We start from the raw sequence: 27,685 nt of genomic DNA on the forward strand, positions 1-27,685 counted from the left end.
CCACAGTGGCGTGAGAATACTGCAGCTACATTTTTATCAGAAGATTTCTAAACACCAATCGCATTTAAAGTCACGTCAAATGGACTCACAACACCACACAGATGGAACTCATGACAAGTTTTTCTGCAGTGTGTAGAGCTGGCAGCTTCTGCAGCCTTGGTCCTCCAGGAAATCCAGCCAGAGTGGAGAGGAAATTAAATATGTGTGCGTCGATGCGTATGCCTGACAGTACGTGCCAGAGGATTGATTTGAGCTGTCGATGCTACACTCTTTATTGCCTTTAACTGTACCATTTGTTTTAGGATTTCACTTGTCACCCACTTTTCTGACATCCATATATAAGTGGTGACAATGGGGATTATGCATGTAGATCACTTCTGTAGCTGCTCTAATGGGTGTATTTCATTAGGCTAAGTCAATTAAAGCTTGTGCTTCATTACAGACATGATGATTTTTAAGGTCTTGTTAGTGTCTGTGATGGTCCTTGAACTGGAATTACTACCATGTTGAGAGAGACATTAAAATTAGCACTGTTGTTTTCCCACAGGCTTTTAGAACTCATTATAATAAAGAGGTTGCTGTAACACCTTAATAAAAGAGAAAACTATCATATTAATTTAAACTGATTGGGAGTGAATGCCAAGTATCAGATTCTCTCAGAAAGATGGCCACAGCTGCTGAGTTTTCACTTTCTGCCTGGTTTCTCATCATATTCTTTCCTGAGATCCTTGAAATTGTACAGTTAATTTTATTGCATTTGACATGTAGGATTACTGAAACTGGACAGAATCCATTTTTGACCCGATCTTTTAAGTACATGTTCCAAAAATAAATGCACATAGTGGCTGGAATCATGTGTTGGTTTCTTTTTTAGCTTTGGAAGCTCAAATTGTTTATGTGGTCTTAATACTAGCACATTTTTAGCCATGTCATTCATTTGAGGTGTTTAGTTTTTAATATTTACTGAGTGAATGACTTATTTACAATTACAGAGGTTCAATTTTATTACTACCCATACTTTGTGTTCAAGTCTGTCTCTTTTTATTTTAGGTTTGCCATCACACTTTGAGATATTCAGTGTGAATTCCTGGCTATGGTGATAAACTGAGTTGGTGAGTATTTAACTCGCTTCACTAGAGTTGGTGGGATTCTGACTTTTTGTGCTGATATATTCAAAAGATGGGAATCTATTCTGTTGCACTTTATCTTAAAGAGAAAGAGAGCTCGACATGAGACCAGTATTCTTAACCTTTTATAATCTGAGTGCTATAAATTCATCTTTTGCATGTATTCAGTCGGTTGGATTGAGTTTTACTGCGGTAGATGCAGATCATGGCAACAGGTCACTGAGAGGGTTGTAAACATCATAATGAAGAGAAGAAAGAAATGTGCTTTTATTCTGACTGATATCTTTAAATTAATCAGCAATATTATAAATGGCTAATCCAATAACCTAATCTTTTAGTCATACTAAACAGGGAATGCATTTTCTCATCCTTCAGTCAGATTAATGGACACAAAAGTTTGATTATAGGTTTTATTGCTTTTTATCTTAAATCCACATGCAGCAATTTAGACAGAAAAAAATTCAAATCATTCTAAAACTTTTTACAACTATTTTTCTTACATTTTGGCTGAACATATGTCTGACATTAGGATATAAATAGTAATCAAGCTGTAAACTTATAGATGAAAGTGAGATTATTGGTGAGTAGGGGGCTAAAAATAATACAAAAAACTAATAGTAATAACTAAATACCAGTGACAATATAGCATGTAAAACAAAAACACAGACTAATCTGCTTTGAAGTGAAACTAGTGAGTAGGCGGCTCTTATCTACGAGTTTGAAACAGCATGTTTTGTTCCAGTAAATTCTTTGCTTCCCTCTCTCTCCGTATTTCTCTCGCTTCTTTTTCTTTCTCTCTCACCTCCTCCTCCAGCCAGCAATGCTGTTCACCTCCCACACAGACTGACACACACACAGATACAAAAACTGCTATCTTCACACATGTATAAGGGGGGATAAGGGAGGAGAAAAAACGAAAAACTCTAAGAAGGGTTAAGGAAAAACACCAGGGAGGAGAAGATGATGATAATGGAAAATGGGAGAATGGCTTATAATTAGACAAGGATGTAACTGGAAGACAGTGGGAACAAATTAGCCGCTAAAGAGGGGAGGACAGAATACGAGGATTTTGTTTTAAAAAAACACTAAAATCATTTGAGCTTTGAAAAGCAAATGTACTAAATATTTTGTAGTTGGATATCCTACACAGAAGTCACTTTTTGCCAAATGAAAATTGATGTTTTATGTACATATGACAAAAATATCACATTTAATTCTTTTTTAATCATCTGAAATTATAGCCCACAGGAAGGACATGGAGGTTTACTAAAATGTTTTTTATTAAATTTATCACCAAAACACAATATTTTTCTTTTCAATACAGATATATACAATATAATATTATTTTAAAAAATGGTATTTGCTTTTAAATGGAGACATCTGACTCCACCCATACACTAACTAGTATGTGCATATTAGGTTTAAAGCTACACATCCACTACGCCAGTCTCATCATCTAATCTAGGAACTAAATAGTCAAGAGGAGAGTGAGCGAGCATATGACGAGCCGCCGCAGGTAAACACAGCTGAACATGTGCGAAGCAGTACCCAGTGTTTGTGTCCACATCTGTTCATGCAGTGAAGGTGTACGGCCTACTAAGCAAATTACTTGAGTCGTGATGGCGTTCTGCACACTCTTGGGGCCCAATGTTCCCATGCAGTCCTGGTCTATCCATTCCCTTTCAACAAAGCAGTCACTTGGCAGGTTTTGATCTTTTCCAGGCAAAAATTCCAAGTCAAAGACAAACAAAAACAGTGTTGAATTATGAAAAGATTAACAGTGCTGTCCAAACTTTATTCCTTTGTTGTTGTGTCTATGATAATTAGCTGCAGCACATAGTTTACTTTACCTAGTGTTTAAGTTGACTAGTATTAGATGATGATTTTTGATCAATTGGACTGACAATGTAGATAAATTGTTTATCTAGGAGATTAATAAAAAAAAGTATTTTACCAATTTGCATCAGCTGTTGCCAGCAATTGTTGGCTTGAAGTAAATGTCAGAGCTCCATAACAGTTTTTTACTTGTACTGCAGTGTCTTATGTGGCCTACAACCCAATGCTTTTAGACTAGGAGGTCACGCACCGGTGTGGTATTGGTCATTGTGCAGGTCACCCATTTTTTTCTTTACATCTCTTCAGTGCCCACTTGAAGTCAAACATATTCCTTGTACACCTGTTGACAGCGCCTTCTTACTTAAAACCGTTCCCCCCTTTCGGGTGGAACGCCTAAACTCATAAAGAAAAGTCCCTACCAGATATTACCCATGTGCTCCAATACCCAGACAATTTAAGAAATATGCATAAGGTTGCTTTTCAACTGTAGTATTGTGACAAATGTGGTTTGGTAACTGAACGTCGGCTAGTAAACAAATTGAGCTTGCTTTGATTGCTTCATGTTTAGTCTTGATAAGGGACTGATGGGAGGCTGTATATTGCATTCCACACAGTTCCACCGTTTTATAAATATTAGATGTTTTATAAAAGAGTGGAACACGGCTTACTTGATGGAGTGACTACTAACTTACTTTTGCGCATCTATCTCTTTCCCACTTTTGGTCGCAGCATCTCATATCCTCCCACGTACTCTCACATTGAGTGAGGAATCAATCCTTCTCACTTCCATTATCTCTCTCTCTCCCTCCCTCCGTATCTCTGTCACTCGCTCTGCTACTTAATTCTGGCCATTCTGTACCAATCGAATAGCTGTGTTGTGGGCACAATTGAGTCCCACAGCAATCATACCACGTCCTCATTAGGCTCGATCTAGTGGTTCGCTTTATCCAGCTTCATCCCTTTTTTCCGGTAATTGGGCAAAAACCTTTGCCTACCTGTCAGCCGCAGTCCCAGTGCAAATGATGCAATTTATTCGACTGTGTATAGGAATTGACAGTGGCCTCGGTGTAGCCTTGGGTCAATGCTGTCCGGCAGTTTCCCAGAAAATTAGTGCATCATTGTGAATCAGATCTTACTCAGGACTGTCGCCACCTTTGCCAGCTCACAGCTAATGACTGCGGTCGCCAGAGAGGGGATGCATTTGAAAAAATGAAATGTTTCCTGTTTGAGTTAATTTATTTCTCAAACCTTTTGACAGTACATGCTGACTTGTATGCTTACTAATGCTATTTTCCTTTGCGAAATAAAACAAATAATAAATATACAGGCATGCTTGTCTGGCACAGTACATCAAGTGATCTTTAGAATAACCTTTCCTGAATATTTTGAACACTATGTGTAATTAGGTGCAATCCAGACAGGTTTCTTTGCAGTAACTCTGTAAAACAGAAAACAAGATCTGCCTCTATCCCCCCCCCCCTCCCATCTTCAGCCTTTAGATGTTTTCTGCTTTTCGGTTTTACTTATGCGTGGGTAAATCACATCTTTATTGCAAAGGCCACAAACTGAAGATGCTCACCTCTTTTGAGCTTTAAGAAAAGGCAGAAGCTGTAAATAGAAAAATACAGCGTATAATATTTGTAAAAAAAAACAACCTAAAATTGAAAGCAAAGTTTAACTCTGAATCAATGCACGCATGTTTCTCAGTGAAAACAGGATGTGTTAGGAAAACAGAAGAGTAGTGCTAAGATACCTTAACACTTAAGCTGATTATTTTAGTAGTCTTGGAAATTCACACGTACTCAGTCAGAGTTGATTCTTTGAGGCTGACTGGCTCACCGGTGCCCTATCCGACTTGTGACTTCCTCAGAGGAAGCAGGAAGTGGCTTAGATGCGTTTCTTGCTGGGATGTGAGACAACTTCCTTGGCAAAAGTACATGCTGGCACACTACACATTATATTTATGGCTTCCTCACGGTGGCTGTTTTAGAGGACAAAAACACTTCATCACTTTTTAAAATGTGTCCTCTTCATTTTTTCTTAGAAACACCAACGTAGTTTAACACCTTTTGCGGGTGATATGATGATTGGGATTATTTTAATAAGACACCAGAGGGTACTACTCTGACTCCTTCAGCTTTTTGATTAGCATAACGTATTGCTTAATGTATTAACATGTATGATTTAATGTGATGGGCCAACACAAGTGGAGTATAATTAATTAGTTTTCCACTGTGCGTATTAATTTATTAGAATATGAATATACTTGGAAAAAACTTCACATTCGGTATAGTGTTGCACAGAAACCTTTTATTTATTTTTCTTAAACATGTCAAAATTACCTAGAGTGATTTATAACTGCTGGCATGAAACTTGCCCACATGATTAGATTGACTTCTTAGTGAAGATCGATTTTTGTTTTAATCATTTTACTAGTTAAATACCTTGCTTTGTAATTGTTGAATTAGTTTCCAGTTTCTACGTCTTGGACCCATCCTGTGTTCAATTAAGGCTGCAAGACGCCAATACTCAAACGTTTAACATAAGAACAAAGTCTGGAAATGTTTATTTCATGTTCCACCTTGTGCATTTTGCTGCTGCTTATCTTTGCACAGAAGACTGATCTGCTTTCGCTCTCGATCCTTCTCCCTCTGCTCATACTGCAGCCCTGTTCCAGCTCGCTGTTGCCCACGCAGTCCTGCGCCATTTTGGAAATCTGCAGCTCTCTCATAATGGCAATAATCAATGATTTTCTCTCTGCTGTTTATCCAGTTACATTTGCTTTAAGGATTTGGACTAAAAAGCCTCCTAAATTTGCTATTAGAAATAAATACGGAGTAAAGCATTACCTTATTATTGTCAGTATAATGGAGCTGAGCATGACAGACATGATGAACTGAGGCAGTTTTTTCTCTTGGAAAACATGCAATTATCTGTATTTCAGTGTGTGTGTGTCTCTCCTGCTGTCTTGCCTCATTTCTGAGGAGTTATGCAACATTTTGCAGCGTAAAGTTCTTATATGTCAACATATTTACTTGCACATATTAGATTGCTCTAGATGATGTGTGTGTTTTATTTACAACAATTCTGTATATTTATTTTTCAAATTGGCTGTTTACAAATGGAACTAACATTTTTTGTTTAAAGTGTTTTTCTCCCCAGAATTATTTTCTCTTCTTTATCGTGCTTTATCACTTCCTCATCCTTTTTTCTGCACATTTAACATCCTTTTTAAAACAAACCTCCCCCCCAAAAAGACCAACAACCTCCATTCTGTTTCATTCTTTCTCTCTCTGCAGCTCATCAGCCTCCAGCCACCATGTTAATTACACCAGTTCCTTTTCTCTGTTATTCACCACTCTGCTATTTCTGTCACCGTGACTGCTGTGCCTGCTTTGGCTACATCGCAGCTATTTGCTTAGGTCTACAGCGCTTGTTGAAATGGGGAGGGGGCGTGCACTTCTGTCCAATTCATAACAAATGGTTGTTTAGCGTCATCTGATTGGCACAGATTAGAGGGTTCTTAGTGGTGGTGCGGAGGCAGCTTTCGAAGATGATCAGGTGGCCTCAGTGCTGCCGTCTGAGTAAAACACTCTGCCATTTGTCTGTACTATTTTAATGACACTTTTTGTCATGAATGGCTTGGGAGGAAAAGGGGCAGAGAGGGTCAAAGTTTTTACATAAGGCCAAGTAACTTCATATATTCTTAATATTCTTGCTCTTAGAAGCCATTATTCTTTATCATAGCGTGAAAGTTTCATCATGAATCATCTATATTTTAGATTAGAATCCTGGGTAATAATACACTCTTATAAAAATTTTAAAAAGTTGAAATGCCATGTAATTTTCTTGGTGACTTATAAAATAGTTTGAACTCAAAGTTTCTTCTAAGCTGTGTTGTAAGAGGTGAAAAGTTACATTCAGCTCAAAAGAAGAGATGATGCGCAAAAACGAGATAAGATTTTAATGTTTTTAAGAAACCTCAGAGTTCCCTTTTTTCACAATTCGAATTAAGAAATTTACAAATCAAAACTGTTTTTCGTAGCCTGGCCATTGCCTACGATTCAAATCCTGCTTTACGTCTCGGTATTGACTTTCTCCCATTGACTTGGATTTCCCTGGAAGAATTTCAACAAGGCCAATCATCGAACAGAAAGAGAAATTGTGAAGGATGACATCAGTTTTTCTGCACTGTTTGAGTTGTAGTTTTAGCAATGACGAATGGTTGAAGTTTTCTAATTGTTTTAAACAAAATGTGCAACAAATTGGCACTAGAACCTCCGTTGGTCTGTTTAGGAGTCTTCTTAGTTGATGAAATGGATCTGAAACCAGTTCAGAAGTCTCTAATGTAACTAATTGGAAAAAATTACGTTTTGATGGAATATTGTTAGTGGTAGGTTGAAGCAACTCTTTATTCATGTTATTTAATGATTTCAATAAATACGCAGGGGAAAAAATAGCTGAATTGTAATTATTAGACATCTAGCCTTTGTTTTAATAGTTTCTTTGTTTTAACCATTCTGCTTAGTGTGTGGTTAAGGCATGAGGAGGTGTGCAGATAAAAAAAAAAGGTTATTAGTTTAGAATATGTCTTAGATTACATCAGCAGACCTAGACAAATTAAAACTGAAATCGTAGATTTTTCATTGGGGATTTGCATTGGTTGTGACTAAAATCATGTAACGCCTGATAAATACAGGCTCACACATTGTTATGTTGGAGGAGGCATTCTGTTGCCCACAATGAGACCAAAGCAGATTGTGACTCAGTTTACTAATTGCTATGCAGCTGAGCCATACTGTAAATTACCTTTGTGGAAAATAAGAGTATAAAAACCCCTAATGCAACCAGAAATCATATTGAAAAGACTATATGACTGAAAAAATACCTTTATAAACAGATAAATGATTTAACATCTGAAGCAAATGCAAAAATAACTCACTGTTAACTAGAGAATAAGAGAAAGGTCTAATCAACATATCATCATAAAATACTTCATGCTGTGATCATTCACTGAACTCAGCACAAATATTTGGCTATTTTTGTTGTTTTTGTAAGTTATTAGGGACATCGTCACTTTCACAACACAGAAATGAGAAGGCAGCTATAATTACGAGGTGACAAAGTTACATCACTGGTTTTGGCACACAAAATACAAGCCTGCAGGGGAAAATCAATGTACCTATCGTCCAACCATGCTTTCCTCTCCCTTCCCAAAATTCCTCTGCTTACATAAATAATTGATCAGCTTGTCATAGAGGCAATTGGCTGTATAGATCTGATTCATTATTACTCATGTAGCCTAGATTCCTCTGAACAATCTGATGCTTGGAGCACAAATGTTTAGCGTTTTAAGTTTGTACAGATATCAGTTAACAGTAACATGAACTGAGAGACCCACATAAAACAGACCAACTTAGTTGTGTTCAGTTGGGCTCAGAGTATTTTTTTTTGTGTGTCCTGTAGTTCTAAAACTCCCAGTTACACTTTAAAATTCACAGTTATTTTCTTATTCTCAGTTTTCTTTGTTTATATCATAAACTAAACTGCAGATTAAAAGAAGATGTGTAGCTGCCTGTCTATCCCAGCAAATTTAACACAGATAAAGTGTTGGTGATGGATAAAACTGTGGTTTTAATTTTATCTTTCTACACGACAAACCTCAGTTTACACTGCTTCACTTTGGTGATATTTCAGTCTAAAATATTCAGCTAATACTCCAATCAGTTCTTCACGGTATGCATATTGGGTAGTGATATTGTCATTAGAGACATTATGCAGTTTTGGTGTGATCCGTTCAGCCTTGGCCTTCTGAAGTTGGTACAAAAATTGATATTCACTTCATTTGTCACACAATTTTTCTTTTCTTTTAGCAACTTGTTTAGGTGTAAATAAACTGATTGTGTACATCAGTGCATCCTAGAGTTATGGTAAAAAAAACAACAAAAAAACGAAAAAACTTTTTTATTCAGACAAGAAATCCAGACACCTTCATATAAAGGAGCACCATTTAAAAAAAACTTTTTTAATACCTCTAAAACTAACATGTATATGTCAACATTTATAAAATAAAAGGAACAGGTCTTGATACACCACAAGCAACAATAAAAGCAATTCAATTGTAAACTGGGTTTTGAAAAATGACTCACAAATGGAAATGAGATGTTGCATATTTGTGAGTCAGAGCTTCAAAAACATCTGTTGGCTAATGAGACATTTAAATGCTGCTGCTGAAATGGAGGTGTGATGCAAAGTGGACATATGGACTCATGGCTCTAGTGCAAAGCACATCCTGCCCCTAACCACTACAAGCTGCTCTTTAAAATATGCAAAGAGAAAGCCTGATGCAATGATAATAAATGTTTTAGAACTTATGTGAAGCAGTTTTGTGAGTTTAAATTTACTACCTTTCAAAGACGCTGCTTGGATACACAGGCGCACAAACACATCGCCTCACTTAAATCTTTGCTTTATTCCTCCTGCCACTGCTTCCATAGATTGTTTGTATTAGCAGAAAAGTAACATGGAAAACAATATCCACAATTTCACATTTGAAGGAAACAGTCAGCGCTCAACCCCCCCCCTCACATCTCACTGAGGCATAACGTGGACGCCACCTCACTGTCAAAGTCTGCAGGGGGAAGAAAAGAAAAACACAAATCATGTTTTTCTTTGCACATAATTGTAATTTCTCTGAAAAGCTGAAGCCACAAATCGGACAGCCTGCTGCCTGCCAGTTTTCAAAGAGAATTAGGTTTGAGTTTTTCTTTTATTAATTTTATTAAAATTTTATTCTTTGTTGTTTTTTTTCTTCTCTCTACTTGTTCTCCCCCATTGTGTCTTTGCTTCTTTACGCTCTCAGATGAAAAGTTGTCTGTCTTTTAAATGAGTTTAAATTTAGAAACACAAGAACAGAGCTTTTACATTTAAGCACAAAAAGAATATATTACTTTTCCCTTCAACATTTTGCTCATAATACAATATGTAACTGTAATGTGTATTTGGATCTGTATTTTTGAAAACACGTATATATACTAAGGCAGTGTTTTTGTGTCGTAATTTATTTAAAGTTAAAATCAGAGGAAAACTTTACAACTGTTCCATATTTTTACTTAAATGGTCATGTTCTCAATGATGGTGTCTCGATTGGCTAAAAAGCGTATTTTTATTGCAAAAGTATATTTTAATATTGAGAAAAATGTTGCTGTGATCCAACAGTGACCTTTAGAGATAATGAGAAAATCATAATTTGTCACATTTACAGTTAATAGCGGAAAGTTTGGGCAAATATCTAGTGGATTTTTGCACACCATCGCATTTATACAGCAGAAATTAAGAGGGATGATGTGGTACTGGTTTGTTTTTAATATAGGATTTTTTTCCCACTCATAGATTTAATTTACACAAATTAGCAGTTGCTTTAAAATATCCATTTTGATAATTTCCTTAAATGAATGTGGGGGGTTTGTAACCATTTCCATTCTGTTGGGCAGCAAAAGTTTCAGGTGATTTCTGCTGTCTCTCTTCTGAGTACTGTTTAACACTTAAAGATTATTACTTAATGAAATGCTTTTTATTTGTTGCATGGGGAAGCAAGGTTCAACTCCCCACCTCTTCTATTTCCCATAGATTTTGTGTAACCAACAAAGAATAAACACAATGTCTAATATCGCGTGTGTTCATATTTTGTTGAAAGGGCTGGTATGTACTTTTATATTACTAAACTAAGTTTGAAAGTGACTCAAATATTTGATGCTTCCTCTTCCACACTGACTCATACTTTAAACCAACTGAAACCTGAGATCCACTAATGTTGCAGAGTCTGGGAAGGATGACTTGGTGAGAAGCAGTGATAAGATGCAACATTTCTCATTAACTGTGTCCCTTGTGTTATTGCTGTGTGAGACAGAGAGAGAGATATTCACTAACTGCCTGAGCCATATCCTGGATTGTCCTTGTTTTATTTTTCTAAGTGCACAGTGGTTTTAACACCTTTTTGTAAAAACTCTTGGCTCTACAGTCAAAATCAGACCCATTTTGACAGTAGTTCTTCCTGTTTCCTCAATGAGTCGGTTGCTTGGCAAGGTCAGGAAATATTTTTTGTTATGAAATTGTGAAAGCCATTGAGACATAACGTAACATGTTTTGTCAGCATTGATACAAACATGATGCGACTTGACTTGACTCACCGGTCCGTGTGGTAATGTCTGAGTGGAGAAACAGGTGTATAATAGTCAGAGGTTTAGCAACAAAAACAAACAGCATCAATTTTCAGTTTTAGTTTTAAGCTTATCTTTTCTTTTGATTCAGAGGCCTCTAGTCCTGTCATTTTATGCTTTGTTCTGTGATTGGAAGGTGGAGATCTTTATTAAGTACAGGTTATGGAGAACCATCCATTTTGAGCACAATACAGACTGATTAAGCCAGAGACTTTGTTTTGGTGTCTGCGGTCTGGAAATCTAAAGAGAATACCTTGAGGTAATAGATAATACCTTCAGCCCTGAGTTTCTCAAGTCTGTGTATATTTGTATATGCGTGTATGTATGTCTGTGTATGCATTCTGATCATCTTGTGCTCCATTTTATGCCTTTTCTTTTCAAAAGCGTTTGTGACTGGTCCTTTTCAGCTCTCGACTGCAACCTCCGTCAGTCAGTCTGTAATTTTCAGGTGTGCATGACTCACTGTGCACTGGAGCAGATTTATAGCCACACAGTGGTGGGCACTGGCACACCTGTGCTTCTAGACAGCAAACCTTACAGCAAGCATGATTAAAAAGAATAATTTGCTAATATGTGACTTTAATTTGAATCACAATGTTGACAGTAAAGAGACAACTCTGATTACTGGTTCAGGGGTAAAGGTTTCCATGAATACTTGAGGCACCAGATGGTATTGTTTAATATAATTGGGTTATGTAAAACTGAATCTTGTCAGAGGGGTTAACAGGGTTGGAAAATTGAAGAAATGATTTAATACATTAAAGCTTTTAGGCTTCATTACTGGTGACACTGTCACCACTGTTAAAAGTAGAGCTAAGTTTTTGTTTAGGTCTTTAGCATTTTTTGCTAACGTTACTATAAGTGGACGCTGTTATTCACAAATAGGGTTTAAATTTTATCGCTTTAGCATTACTTTTCACGAAATATTATGGTGGTGTAGCATTTTAGTATTAGAAGAACTATTGATTATTATCGGTGTTGTATGGTTAGTGCAGCTAACGTTTGTTAGTGGTGCCCACCACTGTGTGGAAATATAGAAAATCTAATCATCTTTGTTTTAAAACTATTTTTGTTGATTTCTTTTGCTTTGTTTCTTTCAGACATTATTTATGAGACATTAATTTAGTTACAATAACTGTCCCAATGTCTCTGTGAAAGCACAAAGGTTTTGTGTACCAGGAAGTTGTGGCTTCATGTGACCCTTTGGTAAACAGATATTTATACATTAAAAATATTGCATATAAAACTAATGATGGTTAGCAGTAGTCGTCGTTGCTTGAAATTTGTCCAGCAGGTGGTCAAGCTGAATTTGTATGAAATTTACTTGGGTGGTCATATACCTTGCCAGTTCCTTCTACTCTTCCTGTATCTAATATACCACAGTGCTATGTTTGAACTATTTATTGTTTGGTCAGCCTTGTAGTTACGCGGATATTGGGCATATTTAATCGTGTTTTTCCATTTAAAATGGCAACAAAATGTGTATAGAGGCTCCAACATCATGTCATATGGTAATGGTTTTATGGTTTGTTTCCCCTCTTTACCTTTTTATTTAATGTATCATAGTGGATCTGTTTTTGTCATCTCCAAATGCTCTCTTGGGTGTCACTGCAACACTTTTAATGTGCTGCAGCCTGTTTTTCTTACTCTCTTATGCCCCATTATCTGAGAGAAGCATGGACGTTATTGTGTTGACATTTTACAGTAACAGACATTCACAATAGCAGTTAGCTGCATTGAGCATCGATGCTGCATATTTACCTCATACATCGACCTTATTTAGGCATTGCTAAAGGTTACAGAGTGTCTGTCAGTGTAATTGGCCCTCAGTGGCTCCAGGAAGGGAAGCAATGCCTGGCTCGTTTGTTTCAATTCCCAAGTCTCCTTGCCTTACATATAGTGTACTCTACTCCCCACCCACTTTGTTCTTTAACTCTTATTTTTGCCTTGTTTCCTCTTTCTCTCCAGCTCTCATTAGAAGTCCTAGCCAATCATCAGTGGGGGTAAAACAGAGAGAATGCTCTGCAGGTGTTATTTGGAGGACACTATTTGAGTTTTAGTTCAGACATATCATTGGCTCTTATTAGATTTTAGCACTGAGCTGCTTCTTGACTTCTAATTCTGTGCTTTTATTGGGTGTTGTGTGGGAAAAGTGGGAAAATCACTCCCCCCGCCCCTTCCAATCCATATTAGACTTGTGCCATGATAAACCTATTGGGCTTTTTTTTTTTTTTGGTCGTGTAACACTTTTTTGTGTTGAAAATTGCAGCTATGGATTCAGTGCAATATATTGACTTTAAGCACACCTCTATGCAGCAAATTGACCTACTTCAATTTTGTGACAAGTGATATCAAAAAAGCAAGAATCCGTGGTGGGACAGTTGTTGTCATTGTTTCCTATCTTTGTGGAGTTGCATGTTCTCTCTGGGTGCTCTGGTTTCCTCCCCTGAAACATTGTCTGATAGCTAAATTGGAACCTCTAAATTGCCCTTAGGCAGATATTTAAAATGAGTGTGCGTTGTCCATTGCTCTGTGATGGGCAGGTGACATGTCCAGGATGTGCTCCAGTGAAATGGATGGATCAAAATAAACAGCAGGATGCAACACTGAGCATGAGGTGTTCCATTGTTAATTCAGCTCTAACAATGTTATCTCAGACCATGATTTTAGGAGGGAAAAAATTGACCTCACTTGGTAAGAGTAGTAATCAGTATCAAACTGAGTGGTATTAGCCTCATGTAGGCTCTTTGCATGAGTTTTTGGATTACTGTGGTTAAGCTAGCCACTTGTAGTAAGAATTTTGAGACTGAAAGAGAAACTAGGACTGGTTACTGTATACTTGATGGAGCCTCTGCATCCCAGTTTTGTCTTTAATGACAGAAACTTTCTTTTATCTTCACATCACAAAACAAATTATCTTGCACTCAGTTGCACAATAGCAGTTGTTTAAGAGCTATATTATTGTTTATTGCTTTACTAAGCTTAGAGCAGCATGCATTTTTTCATGTTATTCTTATTGAAAGTGCAACTCTACCACATTTGTTGCAAATATATTTTTCCACAGCTTGGACCAAGGTCATCTATTCATGCAGTTGTCCTTTTCATAACGCCCTTCAAGCTTCAATGGAAATAATTTTCTTAACACCAAAGATAGCCGTTTATTTTTACATACAGTAAAAAACTTACCAGAGCAGAAAAGCGTAATTATCTAGAAAAAGGCATGAGACCTTCTTTTTAGGATAAGAAAAATGTCTGGCTATAAGTGGCTCTACAAATAGAGATGACTAATTCCAGCATACCACCTTCTGTGCACACGCAAATGTTTTGCATTTGAATTTGTCATCGTTACACTTCACTGTTTAAAGCTGGACTGGCTTACAGGTTACAAAAGAGTAAAGGAGATACTGTAAAATAATGAGCAGTGGGTTTCAAAGCTGCAGAGCGATGTGACGGTTCTTTATTGATTGGATTGCTCACCCTTAGTGTAAAAAAAAAAAGTTGTCTAAAGTTGAATCCAGGCTTGGTACCCAAGGTCTTCAGCACAGTGCTAAAGTAATCTAGATTTTGATATAATATTTCTAAATGTTTGTGATTGTCATTTCTAGTTCAGTCTCTCCCTTTCATGGTTCTAGACCATGGGTGCCCAACTCCAGGCCTTGATAGCTACTAAAAGTTAACAGCTCTTGAGGACTGGACTTGGGCACCAATGCACTGACTGGACATTACATCTGTTCAGATGCACCACAAATTATATATTTCAGTTCAGACTTTTCCTAAATAGCATGTTACATTGCCATAGGAATTAAAACCATTTCATTTGCACCATGGGAATTGGTCCATTTTAATTCCTCCTGGTATTCGCAGAGGTTGGTGGACAGACTTTGGACACTCTTGCCCTTGACTATATAATCATACCTTTACCACCTTAAGTAGCTTAGTTGCACTCATTTACTGCCGTTTGTGGAAAGTCTTGTTCTATGGTTATCTGAATAAACCTGAAACATGTATGGACATGCCGTTGAAAATAAAGTTCACTTTTAAATACGCAATTTCTTCATCCTTCCCCAGAGTTGGTTTTTAAATCTCACTGATGCAGATTGGGCAACTTTGATACTTTCACAAGCTTCTACACCAGAGCAGGGTTTCCCCTACTGTATTATAAGCCTGGCGGACCACCAGGCTTTCCTTGCGCCCCCACCAGGCTAAGCATTGCTTCTTTATTTAGGTTTATTAATGTTTGCCTTTTTTTTAACACTTCATAGTTGGCGTTTAGGTATTGTTAATGTCTTCTAATAATGCATAATTACCTAGTGATATTTTCAAATTTTCTGTCAACTTTAAACATTTTATTTCATCTAAAAATCATAGTGGGCCATTAGATGACCGCCCTAGCACCCCTCCCACCGGGGTTAGCAAGTTTTCTGGAGGAAACCCTGTCAAAGAGTTTAACTAAAAGATTAAAAGGTTTAATTTTTTTCTTCAAAGTTGTCCAACCATTGGTCAGGGCACAACACACTGAATCTTTGGTTCTCTAACATCAACTTGAATTCTCAGAATGCTTGACCAGACCTGCTGTTGGTTTATTTAACTTCACAGTTTGTCAGATAACTTTAGACCACAGGTGTCAAACTCCAGTCCTCAAGGGCCGGTGTCCTGCAACTTTTAGATGTGCCTCTGCTGCACCACACCTGAATAGAATAATTAGGTCATTAGCAGGACTCTGGTGAACTGATCTACACAAGGAGGAGGTAATTAAGCCATTTCATTCCAGTGTTTTGTACCTGTGGTACATCTAAAAACTGCAGGACACCGGCCCTCGAGGACTGGAGTTTGACACCCCTGCTTTAGACGGTTATCTCCTCATTTTATGTTGATGTAACTGTAGTCTTACCAGTCCTACCAAACAGCATTCCATCCATCCCCTCAATTCTGTTCAGAGTTGATGGGGGGGTGGATTGGTCTGGAGCATAACCCAGCAGTTACCGGACGAGATGGAGATGCGGGAGGGAGAAACACCCTTAGCAGGTTGCAGGCAAGTTGTCATGGGAAAATATCCTAGAGAATCTAAAGTAAGCTGATTTAATGGTTTAGTTACGTTAAGAACACCAGAAACCTGATCATGTGTGAAATACTTTATATTTGTATTTGGGAAACATTGTGAAGATTAATGGTACATTTTGTACCCAACTGAAAGCATGGGGCATTTTTTCTAGAGTAATAGTAACACATTGGTGATACCACAAATAAATGCCATCAAATGTGAACTTGATGAGTTTTCTACTAAGTATCTCTCATCGCCTTTTCTCTTTCACACTCACACGCGCAACAGTGAAAAACATGGTCTCTGCAAGACCGCTTATCTCCATGGTGACTCAAAAGATTGTTCTGGAATAGAGAGGTGTTGTAACATTACGGACAAACCAGTCGGAAAAGCGGACAGTCTGGCACCCTGATGCTGCATCAATGTCTGCGGGAGGAAAAACATGTCACAATGTTTTGACTGGCTGAATGAGCTGCACTCTGTTTTGCCGTGTCCATGAACATTTTCCATATTTCATTCCGCTCCTAAGGTTTTCCAAATGTTCTAATTGGTTTACGGTTCGATTTTGACATTGTGTAAAGGGGGGAAAGAATGTTGAAACTTGGTGAAATTAATAAAACCTACATGCATCTTTTAAACTTGTTTAGCATTTTTTCCCATTAATCTTCTCAAAATACTGAACTCTTGCTATTAAACCACTTTTTTTGGTAACTAGCCTAATTCCATTATGCTGGTTTTTTTATATTTAAAGATGTTTGAGTTTGTTGAGTTACATAATGTAATTTTGTAGCATGTGATAGTGATATTAACTTAAGTTTTCTCTGTTTTCTTTGTGCATAGGCTGTCTGCACCACTGTTGCGTTCCAGTGTTTCCGTTGAGGCGACCTGACTTCTCCTCTCACATGAATCCAGAGCAGATGGCTTTTTAAAGACTGCAGCTGTAAAATACTGTCCACACATTAGTTTCTTCATACTGGAGGTTTTTTAAGGTAAAATAACCTGATCATCTTGGAGTAAAAAAAAACCCCCAAATCTTTCACCTTTTGAAATTTGAGCCTTGTGAACAAACGTGTTACCTCCAGCAGTTCAGAGTGTTTAATATCCTGTTTTTATAAAAATTTCAAATTACACTGATTTTTTTTTTTATCTGTCTGTTTTTCTCTTTCTTCAGAACCAGATGTGAATCTCCCTCTGCTCTTCACTCAGTGGGCATTATGTTGACCCAAATCTAACTCCCATTAACACCCATCTTGACCTTTCCCTCCCACCTCCTCTCCCCACATCCTTCCCCATTCTTCGTCATGACTAGTCTGAAGCGCTCTCAGACGGAGCGGTCGGTCGGGGGCTCTGTGCCGGCGACCGATGAGTTCTACACCCGCCGCCTCCGACTGCCCAATGGAGGAGCACCGCCACCTCGAAGCGAGAGTGCACACATCTCCTCCGCATCAACCACTGGCACCAACCCTGGTGTCCCCAAGATGGGGGTTAGAGCTCGTGTGGCCGACTGGCCCCCAAGGAAAGATGGTGGTGGAGGCGGTGTTTGGCATATCACAGTGGAAACTGACTCGCCTAGCTCTACGAACACCACCAGCTCCTCAGGATCAGGAAGTGGAGACAGAGAAAGGATCCTGGGTGGAGGAGGAGGTGGCGGAGGTGGAGGTGGAGGATTGAGTGGGAGTGGTAGTGGAGAAAGAGGAGGAGGGAATGTGTCAGCTGTCACAGCCCACAGCAATCTGTCAGCGAAGTTAGGGCACCTGATAAGCCCACAAGACTCATCTATGCTGCGCAACATCCAGAATACACTAAAGAACAAGATGCATAGCAAAGGAAAGGACAATCGCTTCCTGTCGCCTGATGGTTACCTGGGTTCGCCTCGGAAAGGGATGAGACGGATCCGCCAGCGCAGCAACAGTGATATAACCATTAGTGAGCTGGATGGAGATGGCAATGAAGGCTGGTCCTTCTCTGGATGGACGCCCATGCACCGTGAATACGGCAGCACTTCTTCAATAGACAAACACGGCGTGTCGGGAGAGAGTTTCTTTGACATGCTGAAGGGATACCAGTCCTCCGAGGCCCCTGATCAGAGAAGCCCAGCTCCAGAAAGACTGTCAGAACTCCTTACTGTGGCCCCCATAAAGCAGGCTGCCCTGGATCTGCCCGATGGTCCAGCTCGCGGCAGTCCCGCCAGCCGACTGAAAGAGCGCGAGAAACACTTGAAGAGACGGTCGAAGTCGGAGACGGGTGGAGAGTCCATCTTCCGGAAGCTACGCAGTGTAAAGGTGGAGGGCGACACATCGAGAGCCGGCTCAGATGCTGAAGATGGCGGGAAAGGGGATGAAAGTGGCCCACCTCCTAAGCCATGGGTGTGCCAAAAAGGCTTTGCCCATTTTGACATCCAGTCTCTACTGTTTGACCTCAATGAGGCGATCCAAAACCGCCAATGTGGCTCCAAACGCAAGAACACCACAACTGGTGCCTCAGCCGCTGCTGCCGCTTCAGCCTCTGCCACTTCCTCTCTTTCCTCCAATCAGAGTGGAACCTATGGCTCCCCTTGTGGCTCACAGGAGGAGCTGAGCAAGGAGGGGAGTGGAGGACACGGTACCAACCCCGCATTGGACCCTGGGGATGATAAGAGCAATGAGTTGGTTCTCAGTTGCCCTTGTTTCAGGAATGAGATTGGTGGAGAGGGGGAGAGGAACATTTCTCCTGCTAAACAGGTATGTTGAGTTCAAGAAAATATATGTATTAATAAGATTCACATTTGTATTTGTTGATTGGGTCACTATGTCATAACAGAATGGTATGAGACGGTTTGTAAAAATAAATTGAGCTCCTCTGCCCAGTGCTGACTGGCACCCACCCAGTCAGAGCCAGGAGGAGGGTTTTAGTGCTGTCTATCAATCCCTTGGTACAGCTACAGCTGCTATGCTACAGCTTCTTCCTGATAGCAGAGGCTGCCATGAATACTCAGGCTGGTTAGCATAGCGAATAAAATATGAATGACATTGATATTTCCTGGGACCGTAAGTTGCTTCTTCACCATTCGCACATTGAGCAGCGCGTACACAAGCTTGACCGGCAGCTCTAAGACCTTCCTCCTGCCTCTGACTGGATGTTTTTGACTGGGAACTCTGCATATCTTCTGACAGTAATAGTAGCACTGGGAGAAGGGAGAGGAGCCTGACCTTTTCACAGATTATCTGTGTCGTGACAGATTTAACAAATATGTAAAGCACATATATTTTATAAAACTGACGTCCTGCAGCTTTAGGATCGCTTGCTTCACTTGTCTTTGTAATCGGTCTTCCAGCAGGGCAGCATTGGTAGCGGCGGGAGCTCCAGCAGTTCCTCTGGCAGTACAGAGGAAGGACCACTGGATGCCACTCTCACAACCCATTTCACCAATGCTGGAGTCGCCGTGTTGGAGGCTGCTAAAGACGGGCCAAGTCAACATGCTGACAGGTCCAAGAGATACATTGTGGAACATGTTGACCTCGGTGCCTATTACTACAGAAAGTACTTCTATCTTAGAGGTAAGAGCCTCTCATTGGATTAAATGTCTTATTAATTTGTCTTTTAATGATGCATTTTAAAGCTTATTTACTTCTTGCAGTCATAAACAGTGTCATGGCTTATTCTTGTACAATATTTAACTGTTTTTCTGATCAAAAGTGGTGGAAATAATTTAAAATGGCACTTAACTGGCTTTTCAGAATAGTCCAAACAGTTGTGATCAGGTTTAAGTAAGGGCTGGGTGATTTTAAATAAATGGGGTGATTTTAAATAAATGGTGACAAGGAAGAAATGTGATTGATTCACATCTGTTTAGTTGTTACGATATAATTTGGCAGCTAATCTGACAAAAGGATCAGGAAACTTTATTATCAAAAGTTCAGTAACTTGTGCATAAAATTGATCACCTTGTTAAACAGCTTTTATTGTGATCTCTGCTATTTGTTTGTCAATGCTTAAATAAATTCAAGTATAATGTTGATCTTGGGGTGCTGCAGTAGTGAAGCACAACCCTTGCTTGATTTCCTACCAAGAAGGAAGTGTCTGCTCTTAATTTTACAAAACTTGAATAAACTTTGACAAAATTAGGTTTTTCCAACAGATCAACGAAAGGCCAAAAGGTATTAGAATGGATGAAGCATTAATCCATAACTTTGTTGGTTCTTAAAATTAAGAATATGCAAAGTTGAAAACATTCATGTCCATGATGACTGTATATAAACTTCTTCCTGGCACAGTATGACTTTTTGAAAATCTTTTTTCATTGCATTTTCTTTGGGAAATATCCCTTTACAGGCCAATGTTTCGAAAGTAGCATATTTAACACGCAACTGTAGCCTTGCTGCTGTTTTAATTCTGTTATAATCTTTATTGTTCTCTTAATTTCTTTAGATTTCAGCCTTTTTTTTTTCTTGTGATCCATTCATTACCACACCTATCACAAATAGCATTATTCTCAATCTAAACCTTAGAGCACTGGAACTACCTGGGGGTGGATGAGAACTTGGGCCCGGTGGCGGTGAGTCTGAGGAGGGAGAAGCTGGAGGAGCACAAGGAGCATGGCCAGCAGTATAATTACAGGGTCATCTTCAGAACGAGCGAGGTAAGACGACACCAAATAAAAACTCCTCCTGTGTGCTGGATGTATTGCTCATTATGCTGAAGTGTGTTTCCATCTGAGCTTTCCATTCATCTAGATTTACCGTATTAATAGCTATGAATGTTCATGCTTTTAAATGTGTCAATACTTGGTACACTCTGTTCTGAGTGATGCTACAGAGAAGCTATTATGAGTTCAGTTTGTGTGGGAGTTAACACACAGGATCTTCACCCAGCAGGGGTTCGATGTAAAAGCTGCAGCTCACGGTTGTCAGCTCAAGATTCCTCTGCCTCTGCTGAGCCACCACCTCAAATCCGTGCATGTTTGATCTGACTTTTTTCTAATGTTTTCCTCCAGTTGAGTCTTTGTGTTCCCAATCAGCCATTTGCAGTGAGAGTCTCTTCTAAATCTCTCTAGTTTGTGCACACTAGTGCTAAAGATCCATGCGCTCATCCCCTGAGCTAAACGCCCACCCACAATCTTTGTCAAACTTCATCACTGAAGGACTGAGCTGTGCCATTTCGCACCCAAAAAGTTTAAATTTAAACCAAAATACTTCAAGCATCAAAAGTAAAGCATAGTTCTTACATTAGTACAACTTGAGTAATTGGCTTGGGAGTCCCATTAGTATGACGCATAACAAAGTGTGATATTTTTCCATCTTTCAACTCTGCATCCCTCTGTCAATTATAATTGCTATTTTTTAAGATTGGAAAACTTTCCATGATTAAAAGTACATGTGAATATATGGGGGAGTGAGTGGGTTGCTCTGGTTTTGTGCATCGGGGGCCACTGTCCTTTCTACTGTCCGTTGCTCTTGAGCTAAGAGCATTTCTCTCTTCACTTTATATAAAACTGAGTGTGTTTACACCACCACAGCCACTACCAAACATAAAACACAGACACTGTTAAGTGCCTGGAGACAGCTAGAGACTGCCAGCTCTGTGTATTTGCTCATGATGGATACTCAGGCCTTGGACTTTTCTACAGTCTTCCTGATTTATTTATGGAAGTCCTTCTTTAGTCTGTCTCACCCCGAAACCTAAGAGACTTCACTGTTAAAACCTGCACATTCTTTCCCTTCTTCCTTTAGCTAATCCATCTCTGTTTTTCTAAATCACCAGAGTACATTTACCTGGAATTATAAACCCATTGAAGTAAAACCCACTACCGAACTGTGTTCATTATTGTTTTTTGTTTCCCATCGTCTCTAGCTTACCACCCTGCGCGGATCCATCCTTGAAGATGCTGTGCCGTCGACAGCCAAGCACGGTCTTGCTCGTGGTCTTCCTCTCAAAGAAGTACTGGAATATCTTGTTCCTGAGCTCAATGTGCACTGCCTGCGTCTGGCACTCAACACGCCTAAGGTCACTGATCAGCTGATGAAGCTGGATGAGCAGGGGGTAAGAAGACACAATGAGCAAATTTATTCTCGGATAAGCCGGGCTGCATTCATTTTCTTGATTACGTCTCTTGATTGTGTACCTTTGATTGCCACCATCAGCTTACTAAAATGGAATGATTCTTTAGACTTCCTGTCCTAATGACGGTGTTTTAAAAACATTATTTAGACAAAAAAATTTACTTGGGAACATACTTTCCAATTTACAGTGATGGAGATTAATAGAAGTAGTCCAAACCTATATCCACGCCCCCACCAAAACATGCACAGGACTTAAAATCACACTCATTGTCAACATGACACAGTAGTTCATCCTAGTACATAACAATGGTTCAAGTGTAAATAATGACAACACAGTTTCATAGGGCCACCCACCTGCTTGGAGGTTTTTAAGAAACTGTTAAACTAATTTTTGATCATTTCTATTGAAGGACAAGCTTCTTCCACTATGACTTGATGCCAAACTAGAATCTGGGCTCAAAACCAGAGTTGAGTAATAACTAGTTACATTTACTTTTTGGGAAAAATTAACTTCTAGGATTATTGCTACTATGCTGTACTTGGTACTTTTTCTTGAGTAATTTTATTAAGTATTGCTACTCTCACTTGATCAAAATATCTGGATACTCTACCCACTTCAATGAATGAAGAACAAGCTTGTTTTAACCAAAATTCACCAGACACAAATGCAGTTTTTGTTAGTTTCATAAGTTTTAAATTGAAAGAAATTGATTTGAGGAGGTAAGTTTTTTTTTTTTTTTTTTTTTTTTTTGCGCCTGATTTTGTTATTTTGTAGTTATATTATCTATATTAGTTATTTTTACTTTGGTCTTTGAAATGTAAAAATTCCACATATCTTTATATTTTGGCCTGATGTAATTTTTAAATATCAAATGCTTGATATTTTGATTCGTTACTCAGTACTAGAGTAGACTTTTTACCAAATACTCTTTTGCTCTTCCATAATTTCTTTTATATGAGTAAAGATTTGAAGTAGTGCTGCTCTAACTTGAGTCAAAATGTTTGGATACTCTTCCTAGTTCTGCATAATAATAATTTTAATTTGGTCAAAGTTGGATAGTTTCAGCCTCGGTAACATTGAGCACACTTTTGTTTCTGCTGGTAGAGCAAAGAATGACTTTCCTCCCAAACTAGTTGACATTAAGATGACATGTATTGGTTGTTTTGGAGACTCGATGACCCCAAGCTGCAACTTTGCTGCAGTTTTCAAACCGTGAACTTTGGAAATGTTTTTAAATCTTTTTTATCTCATGACAAGACAAATATGGGTCAACATACAGTCTAGCGGCTTCTAGTCAAGAGAAATGGGCCTCCATCTTGCATATTTATACTCAAGTAATTGACAACTAATTAAATGTTTATAATCTACAGATCAAAATAAAAAGTCTCAATTAAAACATTGCATTGACTATTACTTTTAAGGTGCAGTAAGGATGATGCTTAATGCGGATTTCTTTTGCACTTACTGATTAAATGAATCTGAAAAAGGTTGTATTTGTAAGTGTGAGGTTTATGCTACTGCTGTAAAATAAGTGTGAAGGGTGCTGTGTATTCACCAACAGAACTTTGTGAGCCATCCACACACACACATCGTAGTGTGTGTCGCGCAAACAAATCTTGTTTTGAGTTCATGAATCATATCTGGTGTCAGAGATATTTTCCCCCTTCATACAGGAGATGGCTCTTATTTATTATTCCCTCCGTTTAGCTGTATCATTTTTATGACCTGGTTTGTGTAATTTACTCTGTGAAACTGTGCTTGACATTGGCAAACTCGCGTCGCATTTCTGAACCTTAAAAAAAAAAATAAAAGAAAAAAGGAAAAACACAAAACAAGCTCGTTGATGCTCACGATGCTCACCCTCCCTGGTGCAATCATCAGAAGTTGAATCTTTGAAAATGTCAGCATAATTTCTTGGGAGAAAATAGCACCACCACCACAACAGTACAACTCAAGGTTGTTTCTTAAATGCCAACAGAAGTTCTGACTAAAATGTCAACAAGGGGACTTTGACTTGACTTCTGCAAGGTGATGTTGCGGTCTCTGCTTCTTCATTTGGATTCTCTGTACAGCTGAGTTTCCAGCGGAAGGTGGGGGTGATGTACTGCATGGCAGGCCAGAGCAGCGAAGAGGAAATGTACAATAACGAAGCAGCCGGTCCTGCGTTGGAAGAGTTCCTCCATCTGTTGGGCGAGCGGGTTAGGCTCAAAGGTTTCAACAAGTATCGAGCTCAGCTGGACACAAAAAGTAAGCACATGTGTGGATATAACAAAAAAGTAACTTTTAGGTTTGGCTGTCCACCAAGCAAATAATGGATTGTGGATTCAGGAACTCAATCATATCTTACGCATGTTTTGTTTGTCCATCGTGGAAGTTATGCAACCTTTAGAAAATGTAGAAAACTAATGTTTTTCTTTTATTCTGCGTCTTTGTTGTTATTTCTGTACATTGGTTGTGAATAGCAACATTCTCTCTTGCGTTTCTCCTCGGCTTGCTTTGCTAATAAAATGTTAGAGCTGCTGAAAAAGATTTATCTCTGATTTATTTCTTATTTTATGAGCTGTTCAAGGATATTCCACTAGATGCATTCAAAATTATTCTTGTATGAACAAAAACACTGAAGCCAGGACATTATATAGATGTTTGGCAAATTGCAGGACACTAAGCAATGCAATACAGTCTCAGTAGAAATATGTTGATCTGGGAATCGTGGAGGATTTCCACAGATAAAACGATTGTAACTTAAAGATTAAAACTGTCTGTGCTAACCCTAAAGTTATAAACATTATTTCAACTAACTCTAAAAAACTGTGCCAAGATACTATTTAGTGGAAGCTAATGCTAAAGTGCAAACTTCAATTTAAGACTCCAACACTTTACAACCAGTTAATTTTGACATTATTTATGTAAACAAACTAAGCAAGTTTAGTTCTCGTCCTCTACTGTCTGTGTTTCATTTAGTTCTTGTGTTTCTTGATTGAAATAAAGTTGTTAGGAAAAAAGAGAGAGAAAGTGAGGAGATAAACTGGAACTGCTACGTAAACAGTCTTCACTCACTTGAAAATAAAAGCATGAAAATAAACATCTTCGCTAAATAATACAATAATTGTTAATAGAGAGATTTTTGTTTTCCATTAGCAAAACTTCAACACAGAACTTTGAACTTCAGTTAAGTGAATATTAACAAAAGCCAAACAACTTAACACTTTGAAATTTATCTGGAAACTCTTATTTAGGGAAACCTAAATGCGCTAAACTCTTCTGGAAGTCCTGGAAATACTGGGCTGAAACTGATAAAGCATTGTAAAGTAAACATCATTGAGTGTTTGCAGTAATTAACTGATTTAACCAACATGGGCTTTTACACAGCCTGTAAATGTGTTGCTGTGAAACTGAAGGAAAACCAGTAGAATGTGGAGTTTGTTATTCATGAGAAGTATTTGCTTGGTGTGAAAGCCAAATGCTGCGCCATTGGGTTTTCATCAGTTTTGCAAATGTGAAATTAACCCACTCTTGTGTCGTCCTCAGCTGATTCTACAGGCACCCACTCCTTGTATACAACTTACAAGGATTATGAGATCATGTTCCACGTGTCAACCATGCTGCCCTACACACCCAACAACAAGCAACAGGTGTGAAAAATGAAAATTAATAGAAAGTTTTAGATAACAGCCTTTGTGTATATTAAAGCTATAAAGGTGGACATTTGTAGGAGGTTTCAGCAAAATCCTGCGTTGTAAAACTAGTGTATTAAGTCACAGCTTTCTAGGTGTTTATTGTCTAAAAGATGTCTCTGATTGTTCAGTTTGATCTTTTTGGTCTCTTAACAGCTTATTGTTTATTTTCTCTCTTTGTCATCGAACTTGCAGTTGCTGCGGAAGCGGCACATAGGGAACGACATCGTCACAATTGTGTTCCAGGAACCTGGAGCGCTTCCCTTCACTCCGAAAAACATTCGCTCTCACTTCCAGCATGTCTTTGTGATTGTGCGGGCTCATAACCCCTGCTCTGAAAACTCCTCCTACAGGTGAGATTCAGACACAAAGTGCACACTGTACTGTTTATATAGATGCAGCAATGTTTATTTTTATTCATTAATTGTTTTTAAATTCTATACATCAATAATAACGTATATACTTGTGCATAAATTACATTTAGTTTGTTGTGCTCCTGAGTCACTAAGGACCTTATGGTCAGATTGAAAGAGATGTCTGAGGCCTTAAAAAGGAAGATTGTGGCAGCGTATAAGTCTCGTAAATGATTTAGATATTTTAAAATAATTTGAAATCAGCACTTCCACTGTTTGAAAAATAGTCTACAAGTGAAACAAGTTTCACATCTGAAACAACTGCAGACATCGCAAATTATGAGATTCTTCCAGGACTTGTAAAACCCTGCAATAAAAAAATGTGTATATAATATGATGGAGGAATGGATCCCTAAAAGAGTTGGGGTTTAATCAACCTAAGAGTTGATGAAACAAACAAAAAAAGATTCATTTTATCAATTAAAATTCTAATCTCAAAAAATGTTGTCAAATCTGTGGTAAGCACAACATAAACCACCCTCCCTCACAGCTGAATGAATGATGCTCTGATGATGCCTGCAGAGTTTTCTACTTCATGAAATCCATCATGAAAATGGCTGTAAATGTTGAGAGATGTCTCTGTAGCTCAAGAATTATTAATACTTTGTCAGAAATATATAATCTGAACAGATTGCACACCACCCACACCCATGAGCCTACCTTGCTTTTAGGTTCCTGTTTGAGTTCAGCTTTGAAATGAATTTTACTCAGGGTTTTGCCTACTTCTTATCTTGTTGTTTGCTGTTCTTTTTTGTTGTCACACTCCGTTTGACTCCAATCATTGCTGTTTTTAATTGCTGTCTGAGCAACTTGTGTGAGGCCTTAATCTTCCCCCATGTGGCTACTTCATTACAGAGCAACAACACAAATAAACACACGTAAGCAACGAGCCCTGGTGCACAGTGAATATTGAACAAATGCTTTTTATGTCTTCGGTTTGTGATTCATAAATGTGAAAGAGAACTTGACACGATGCATACATGAGAACCTCATGTTTCACAGGTCAAATATGACTCCATGGAAAAAGTACATGACTAAGAAATGATGCACTAAATAGAGCATGGATATAAATGCATGGAAAACAAAATTAAGCGTCAACTCATCTAGAAAGCCATACTTTAGTGTATAGAGTGCTTCACTTGTGCACATTGAATTTTTGATATGAATATGTGTGGACATTTAAAAAAGAAATAATTGGTTAGTGGAGGAGCCTGCTTTTTAATTTTAACATTCTCAATGAAGGGTTTGAGAATCTTAAGTTTTCTGGTGTTTTTATTTTATTTTTTTTTTTATTTGAAGTCTCCAATCTAAATTTAAAAGTTGACTTGATGCAAGA

The 27,685-nt window shown here is 38.4% G+C and overlaps 1 protein-coding gene across 3 annotated transcripts in view; it reads left to right on the forward strand.

Annotated features, from left to right (window-relative positions):
• sipa1l1 (signal-induced proliferation-associated 1 like 1) overlaps positions 1-27,685 on the forward strand; it is a 71,336-nt gene that overhangs the window by 21,425 nt on the left and 22,226 nt on the right. For 2 of the 3 annotated variants that reach the window (XM_007542621.2, XM_007542517.2), the window contains exons 2-10: positions 1,051-1,112; positions 17,064-17,212; positions 17,395-18,943; positions 19,537-19,759; positions 20,711-20,841; positions 22,053-22,241; positions 24,335-24,509; positions 25,791-25,894; positions 26,132-26,289. In XM_007542621.2, coding sequence (XP_007542683.1) covers positions 17,525-18,943; positions 19,537-19,759; positions 20,711-20,841; positions 22,053-22,241; positions 24,335-24,509; positions 25,791-25,894; positions 26,132-26,289 — 2,399 coding nt within the window. In that variant the 5' untranslated portion in view covers positions 1,051-1,112; positions 17,064-17,212; positions 17,395-17,524. The remainder of the gene's footprint in view (positions 1-1,050; positions 1,113-17,063; positions 17,213-17,394; positions 18,944-19,536; positions 19,760-20,710; positions 20,842-22,052; positions 22,242-24,334; positions 24,510-25,790; positions 25,895-26,131; positions 26,290-27,685) is intronic. The other variant, XM_016668127.1, reaches the window with a different exon arrangement.

The sequence above is a fragment of the Poecilia formosa genome, unplaced genomic scaffold, assembly GCF_000485575.1.
Source record: "Poecilia formosa unplaced genomic scaffold, Poecilia_formosa-5.1.2 Scaffold1, whole genome shotgun sequence".
In the NCBI taxonomy this organism is placed as follows: domain Eukaryota; kingdom Metazoa; phylum Chordata; class Actinopteri; order Cyprinodontiformes; family Poeciliidae; genus Poecilia; species Poecilia formosa.